We start from the raw sequence: 8439 nt of genomic DNA on the forward strand, positions 1-8439 counted from the left end.
TTTTCCTTTTGTCAGTTCTGTAAAGCAAGAAAAAAAATGCACAGATTAAAGCAGACAGCATACATCTGCATTTGCTTAATATTTAAATAATCTGTTCACATATGTATGTGAACTCAGAAGTACTGTCACAGAAAGGACAAGGGACTGGCTTTCCATTTTGTAATGGATTTATTATACCCCAGTGGATTGTTTTCTCTGACAAAGATGTATTTCATAATAGAACACACTGTGTAATTTTAACAAATAAAACAGTTGCAGATGTTTTAACTTAAAAGAAAACTAAGTTCCTCTGCTGATCTATTTTTATCACAGAAAATAAGTTATGGCCTGAAAGGACTAAAACATAGCAAAACAAAATACACCTAACTGAAAAAACAGACAAGGTTTCACTGTTTTCTTTTAATGTCCTTTTTACCTTTTTAAACAAAAAATGAACTGTTAAAGCAAGGATTTTTAAAAAGGAGAAATGTGAAGAGTGTGTGTGTGTGTGTACACATATACACACACATACACATTTTAGCTCTACTATTCTATAACCAGACCTCAGAATAATGTCATAGCAGGACAGGAAGCAATACCCCTGTAGGGGTACTTAGGTACTTTAACTTAGTACCTCAGTAGGTACTAAGTTAAAAAAAGTACTAAAAAATACTTAACATGCCCCCCATTAATAAGCTCTTACAGGCTTGAGATTTAGGCCCTACCACAGGGTGCACCTTAAGTGCCAGAAGGAATAGTATAAGACATTACAATGAGCAAAACACACAGGAATCAAGAAGAACAAAATAATGACTGCTTTCTCTGCCTTTTGGTGAGGAATCTGAAGGAGCTAAAAAAGGTATTTCATTACTTTAGATTAATTTTCAATATTCCTGACAGAGGTATCTCCTACGTACTACTCTCCAAGTGCTGAATACATACAAAACCATTTTGAAAGAAAATCTACTATTTTTACAGTTAAGAAATTAGGACACTTAGTAAGTCACCTGCCTAAATCATGCTCCTTTTTATCATATGCTCCTCCAGTTGACATATTTCCCACAGAACCCCAACAATAAAGCAGCAAACAGACAACAGTGAGAACTGGTATTAGCATACAAAGTCAAAAATTCCCTTCCTACAATCATTTTTATGAAATAAGAATCACCTCCCATATCTGAAAGCTATCTTTAATGACATTAATGCAACTAATGCATTTAATGCAAACTTACTGGCAAGCTGTTCTTGTGAGGGAGAGACTGGGACAGGTACTCCGTTTGTGACCTGCTTTGCCACAAACAAAACAGCCAGCTTCAGTCTTCCCACAAGCATGATCTTGAAGAGCACAGCAGTTGCAATTGTTACAGTGAAACCAAGCTGTAAAATGCRTAACAGGATTTATGATCTTGAAAAGGCTTACAACGACCATACTGAAATCAAGCTTTCAGTAACTTACAACAGTTTTCTACGTGCTTATAAAGTTCTCATTAAAATTTTTACAACATTAGGAAACTCCTATATGACAAATCAAAATATGAAAGCTGTTCCATAACAAAYACACGTAGAATTTACTATGCCTTAACAGGAATTCATTGCATTTCCACATAGTKGAAGCCTACCCAATCAAGTTATTTACTGACAGTTTATGCAAAATTCAGATTTTTTTTTCCTTCATTCTGTGTTCTGAATGATTACACTTTATTTCTTCTATAGTATAATTTGTGGTTTGTCATCAGTTTCTTTGGATTACAGCTTAAATAGGAAGTGTACTTTTTCTAAGGAAAAGTATTTTTCTGTACTTACAGGGTTTTACACATTTGTTGCAAAGAGCACAATGCTTCCATTTTCTACCATCCTACAAATAAAGATGAATAAATGCTTTGTTTTTTTATTTAAAAAACATCCAAATAAAAACACTGATTCTGCCTTAAAACTGAGCTGGTGATATATGTTCCCATTTATTTACAGAGACAACATACACATTGTAGAGAGTGTAAAAACAAAAGTATTGAGAATCTGTGACAACCACAGCAAATGGCTACATTTTGAAGCTAGCAAGTTCTTCAACTTCCCAAATATAATAAAATAAGGAAAAAGTATATCACAAGGGGCAAGCAGCAAACTTTTGCAGTCCTCTTTCCAACACAAAGGAATCATGAAACAGGAATTAATTCCCAAGGAGTTATGAACGATGTCCTGTGGAGTTAATAAAGAGATGCCTGTATTGAATTGCCTAGGGTTTTCCAATGAAATCAATGCCAGAATAGGTTTTTAGCAGGGCAGAAATTACAGAAGTTATTTAACTGGGTAAAACTGCCATCCAGAAAGAAGACAAAATACTTACTTTTGATGTACATGAATTGCATATCTCACAGTGTTGGTTACCAGAGCTAACGTATCGCTGACATATAGTGCAAAACCTGGAAAAAAAAAATGTTACAAATATATTGAGCCAATATTTGCTCAAGAAACTGCATAAACAAGTTTTATACAATCTCAAAGCAAGAACTCCAAAATCACTTTGCTAAATGAAAGATAATGTTTTTGATTCATACAACAATTATTTAGGCCTACAGCCCCGTAATCGTTTAGATATCTGAAGTACAAAATAGTAAAATTCAGGTGCTTGAATTAAAATTAGCAATATATATTATCATCAGGGAAAAAAAGAAAAAAAAAAAAAAAAAAAAAAAAAGCTTCAGTTCCATCACAAAAATTCTCCTGTCCCCAAAACTTCTCTTAGAGCTCATGTTCTAAACTACTGTGTCAACCAAGATGATTATTAGGGATAGCTGTACTTCTTTGTCTCCCACAGGCATGCACAACATTTCTTACAGGATAGCTGCAAAGTCCCATCATTCAACACTAGTTAATGTGAAGCTCTTTAGATGCCCAACTCTCCTACACCTTGTTTATAAAATACAGGAGCTTAGCCCAAGACAGTAGAAATTGCTATCGAGCCTTGCATCCAAAAGTTAAGCAATAGCAATACTAAAAATCACCATCCCCAAACCATTTTGAGACTTTATGCCCCAGTCAAAAACACACTCTCATAGTCACTTGAGTGTAAACACATCTTACCTATAACCTTCTTCAACAGGAAGTACAATCATACTTGGGATGATGTTGGTAAAAATACGAACAGGAGACTGTCTACGACCTGTCTTGCCATGTTTATAAAGTGCATGATTATCATAGTCTACCTAAAAAATAAGGACAGAGAGAAAAAAAAGTCTTAAACTGAATGCTAAGTATGGATAGAACATTTTCATATTTACTCTTTATATAAAAACRAGAATTTCATAAGACTAGCCCCTAGTAAGAGTACAAATTTTACAGCAAGTGTTTGGTCTCATTTATTTTTAAATCTGTGCAACCACAATACCAGGCTARACCGCAGAAATCTGGTTCCCAACACTACAATTACCGTATTTTACTTTTCCCTTTTTACTCTTTTGCACCAGGTATCTGAAATATTGCAATTGTTTTATATTAGAGAGGCATTTGTTTGTTAAAGAGCAACTGATATTAAAAAAAATAAAACTGTATTGTTTGTTCTGGCAGTGTAAGAGTTGTTATGCATCTTAACCTATCTCAGAATAATTAAAAAGCTGCAAATCCAATTAGTGCTGTTTCTTCCACTATTTCACTCAGAGACCTTGGCTCAAAAATTCTTCTCTGAACACTAGCAGGAATGCAGAGACTATGGCCTAAAACAAGTTTCCTATTTTCTTCTACAAACTTCCATTCTATGAGATAGATTTTCTGGAATACCTGTGTCAAACTTAAGGCAGAAACAAATGAAAYTACCCTTAAAGATAGAACTCCCTTTACTTCCTGGCATACATAACTGGAAGTGGCTTTATGTTAACAGCGCAGGATATGCTTCCAGTAATAAATAACACAGAAACAATAGAACAATTCAGTAAATATATTATTATGGTTAAGTCCTTAACAATTTCATTTTTTACACAATTCTTAAAATATACATTTTTATAGTTCCACTCTAATCCCAGTAGTTTTGGGGATGAAACAYCTTAACCCTTTTTTGGTCAGGACTAGGCATTACTATCAGGCTACTGACATTTCAATATTCGGGAAAAATAACACACTTTTCAGTTATCTCTGCAATAACAYGCACTTGTTGAAACTACTGCAAGTTTTGTCACACTGAAAACCTTTTAGAACAAACAAGCGAACGGAAAAAAGACAGGTGAGAAAGTTAGGTAAGTAATAACTGCAGCAGTGTGGCAGTTATTATCAAAGGTATGACCAATACAAATACAAAATCCAGCCATCACAGGATTCGCAGTGTCTCCCACACAGTGGGAATTAAAGTTGAAAAAAAAYGATCACCTATAGACAAGCATATCTATGATCCATTTCCACATATTTTCTCATTTACACTGCACACCAAAAATTAGCAAATTCACTGGCCTTGATCACACTGATAATGCCCTCACACTAATGCTTGGGAAATTCACTGGCCTTAATCGTACCTGGTAATCCATCATACTGAAGCTTGGGAAAAATTCAAGAATGCGAGACTCAAAGAAATACGGAAATATCCAGAACACAGGCATCTCTTGGTTGTCATGACCTAGAAATAAACAGGCTCAGATGCACTTTAAAGAAAAAYAGCGTACATTAAGCATGAAAAGTTTATTGTAATTGTTCTGAATGCATGAGTATGCATGTGTATCAYGCTAGTCATAAGAACTTGTTCCTTCAGAGTGACAGAATGTTGTTCTCATATTTTATACATACTCAGTGGTAAGTTAACTCAGACCATGCCTAGGCTGGTATGAAATGGTACAGGTTTGATAGCTTGCTCTTCTCCCTTTTAAAGTCCATGTTAATTGTAAAGTGGATTTGTAAACATTTTAATAGAGAATTAAAGAATTAGGTATTATTTTACTAAGAGTATCAGGAAAGTAAATCAAATATGAGATATTTCATCTTCAGAAATTGTAATACATGTGTTCACACTCACTAGAATACCAAAAATTATGGACTTTTAAATAAGTACTTTCTCTTAAGGTGATGTTACAAGCTCAACCCACCTATCCGCTTGTAATACCTTCTTTTTGCATTTCTCTCCACATTGCCATCAGCTTTTTAAAACTAGAAGCCAGYGCTTCCACTAATCCTCCAAATGGGGGATCAGTCACCATAATGACTCTTTCACCTTTGTCTTGATACAAGAATTGCCTGCAGGTTTCCTGTGCAGCCTATAAGAGATAGAGATTAGTTTCCAGAAATGTAGATTCAGGAATTGTAAACAGACTGCATTTGACAAAAGAAGGATTATTTAGTTATAACTTTGAAGTAGGTTATTTCTTCTTGTGTAAATGAATATAGSATTTCAGGAACAAAAAAATACCACACAAACACTAGAACTTCAGCATTGAGAACAACTGCCCTATTCAGTTAGAGCTGATATATCAGGACAGGTACAGTTCAACCTTTCCAAAATAATCTTCTCCAAAGCACCCTAAGTTTAACTTGTTAAAAAAGGCGTTGCTCACAGCAAGAAACCAGAGCTCAGGTTTAGAATACRTTTGATTTGTATCTTTTTCCTTTAGTTTTAGTCTATGAAATATTATGAAGTAATGGGAGAACTTTCAGTCCACCAAACACTGATTCAATCCATACTGGTTATTAAAAATGCACAGTGTTCAAATTCTAGCAATGCAATCCTGATTCCARTATTTTTAAGAAATAACTTAAAAAATATATAATCACTCTCATCCCAATTTGGCTTGCAGTGTTCCCTCTTCTATTACTTCAACTTTATTGCAGTCCAAATATAGATTTTTCTACAATATTAATGTTCTGAAGTGATACGATGTAACTGCTTAAATACAGTGCCATCAGAGCTGTCAACTTTTCATAACTTGAAAAAAGAACTATAGTGGACTATCAAGCAGATGAACATAGTCTTTCRTTTTAATTGAATAATACAAAAACTAAATACAGTGACGGATTAAAAAGATTCAAAGATAAATCTTTCAGACCAGCCTTTAGTTTCCTTTTAGATGATATTTCTTCCATTTTCAAGAACCAATTTGAAACCAGGTTTTAAAATAGAAAAAAATGAAAGTTATCTTTCATACTGTTAACAATGAAAAAAAGGATGCTTTATGGCTTTATGTGAACAGTACCACAATAAGTAAGTTTATGCACATTAGTGATGGCTTAATAATAATGGCAGGAGAAGAGCAAATAGCAATCGAGTAGATTACTGGAATAAATGCTTTGAAAATATGATTCTCCATGAACACATACAGTAAATGTGCCATTGCAGTTGTTTCCCAGTAAACTCAAGTACTCAGTATGCCATTTAAAAAGAAACAAGAAATTCAACACTTTTTACCCATGACACTAATTCAATCTCTCCCCCCCTCCTTTTTTTTTTTTTATACCAGCAAATTAACATATTTTAACCTTGYTTGCCTGGAATAAAGCAGGACTACCTCCTCTTCCCTCCCACATCAAGTGGCAATGAACAAGTGTTGTGGCATCCACTGGGCTTATAAAAGCAAAAGTGGGCAGAATTAAACAATCAATTTTGTCATAGGAACAAGAATAGTACTGTTGATGATTTATATCACAACAGCTGTTTCCGAYCAGATTCCCTACAACTTTCTTACAAAATTCCTTGTTAACAACATGCACATCTTACGAAATAACCAAGAAATATTTGGCCTTACCTCACCACCAAAGAAATAATGATTAAACATGTTGTAGTGACAGAATTCATCCTCTGTATAAAACTGTGAATACCTGTAAAGTAAAATTTTTAAGTAATCAAAAAATAGAAACAACTTCTTGTCTGCTCTGAAGGGCATTTACAGTTAAAATGGGTTATGGATACTAACAACACTTACTAACACTGGGAATCATAAAGTCATTTTTCTCATACACTGGCYGTCACAGATGAATGTGTGTGAAAAGGGAGATGCAGAGTGAGGAAAATGAGAAAACGACCAATTTATCTTTAAAAATAAGAATAGAAAGCTTTGTACATATTCTTCAGACAGATATATGCTTAGAAAATCTACCTGAAATCAATATCTAGCAGAAGGCTTCTAACGCTGAAATCCTCTTCTTGTGTTGCTTTTGATTGGATCATTTCATGAAGTCTAAAGTATAATTGAAACAAATAAATTTAACACAGTCATAAGCTTCAGAAAAGATCTTGCAAGACACAAATGCCTGATACTTTACTAAAGTTAAAAACAAATACAGAAAAATGGAATAACCAGAATTTTGAYGATAACAGCGAGACTCCATTTGGCTAACATTCAGAGTTATAAACATGTCCATCTCAAAAGATGGAAAGTGAAAGACTATTTGATCCATCATTAAAAAAAGAAATCAAACATAAGCAAAGAAACTCATTGCTACTTTTGCAWGAAACAAAGCAGGACATTTTAATTAACAATTTATTTTAAATGGTAGTACAGATACAGTCTTCTTGTATATCTCACCAGATCAAAGCAAGATCCACTAGCTGCTTAGATAACCCCAACCAATTAAAGCTTAGTGAACTTCTTATTGAGGGAGAAAAGCCTTTTAAATAAATTCTAGATTATTTTAGTATTAGTAAGCTGCACAGTTTTGAGACAGAAATATCATCTGAAAAAACATAACAATCCCTACTAACATACCTGGGTGTTCCAACAGAGAGCACTCGTCTGAATCCTAAAGCAATAATAAGGTCCAGCAAGAACTGGCAACTTCTGTTYGCAAACAAATATTGTGCATTTGTTTTCTTATTCTCCAGTGGGTACAGAAGTTGACTGGGACTTTTTAACTGGGCAGTGGAGATATCACATAGGAACTGGTGATCACAGTGTTTCYCCCATTCAGCTGGCAATAGCAATTGCTGGCATTCCTGACAAAACTTCCTCTTCGAGAGTGGCAGAAGAATAAATTTCTTGTATCTTTAAATACAAAACACAACAAGGAACACATTTTGAAAAGCTCTATAAAAGATATGAAAGAGGGGTTCATATTTYATAAGAATTTGAACATTTAAAAAGGCATTTACTTTAAGCTGCTCTTACAAACATCCACCAACTGCAAGTGAATGAAAAAAATATTTATGAAAAAACATTCAAAAGACATTTTGGAAAAGCCTACCCTGAAAGCAAGTAACACACTACCTAAATGTGTTGAGATTCCCCCTAAAATCACTGGATTACAGAGTGAAGGCTTAATATCCATTACCAGCGAGCAGTCCTATATGCTTATACACAAAACTCAGAGATTATTTGTTACTGTATTACTTCTGCTTCTTTGCACAGTGTTAAGTTATKGGCTGTCATTTTTGCACAGTTCACTGAAAATCAGGAATAATTTTTTGAACTCAAACTGCTACTGGTTTGCTGTTAGCACATTATAAGCAATAATATAAAAAGAAATACATGTACCAAAAAAAATTTTTAACTATTA

General features: G+C 34.0%; 1 protein-coding gene across 1 annotated transcript in view; it reads right to left on the reverse strand.

Annotated features, from left to right (window-relative positions):
- Position 1: 1 nt before the first annotated feature.
- Positions 2-8439, reverse strand: part of ZCCHC4 (zinc finger CCHC-type containing 4) — a gene marked incomplete at its 3' end in the record, with an annotated part of 10435 nt that continues 1997 nt past the window's right edge. Inside the window, exons 3-12 of the mRNA XM_085322855.1 lie at positions 7653-7928; positions 7044-7124; positions 6693-6765; positions 5060-5210; positions 4479-4579; positions 3061-3182; positions 2324-2399; positions 1783-1834; positions 1212-1356; positions 2-17 (exon numbers count right to left, since the gene is read on the reverse strand). Coding sequence (XP_085178981.1) covers positions 2-17; positions 1212-1356; positions 1783-1834; positions 2324-2399; positions 3061-3182; positions 4479-4579; positions 5060-5210; positions 6693-6765; positions 7044-7124; positions 7653-7928 — 1093 coding nt within the window. The remainder of the gene's footprint in view (positions 18-1211; positions 1357-1782; positions 1835-2323; positions 2400-3060; positions 3183-4478; positions 4580-5059; positions 5211-6692; positions 6766-7043; positions 7125-7652; positions 7929-8439) is intronic.

Source organism: Rhea americana, unplaced genomic scaffold, assembly GCF_003343005.1.
Source record: "Rhea americana isolate MKP2758 unplaced genomic scaffold, rheAme1 scaffold_8, whole genome shotgun sequence".
Classification (NCBI taxonomy): Eukaryota; Metazoa; Chordata; class Aves; order Rheiformes; family Rheidae; genus Rhea; species Rhea americana.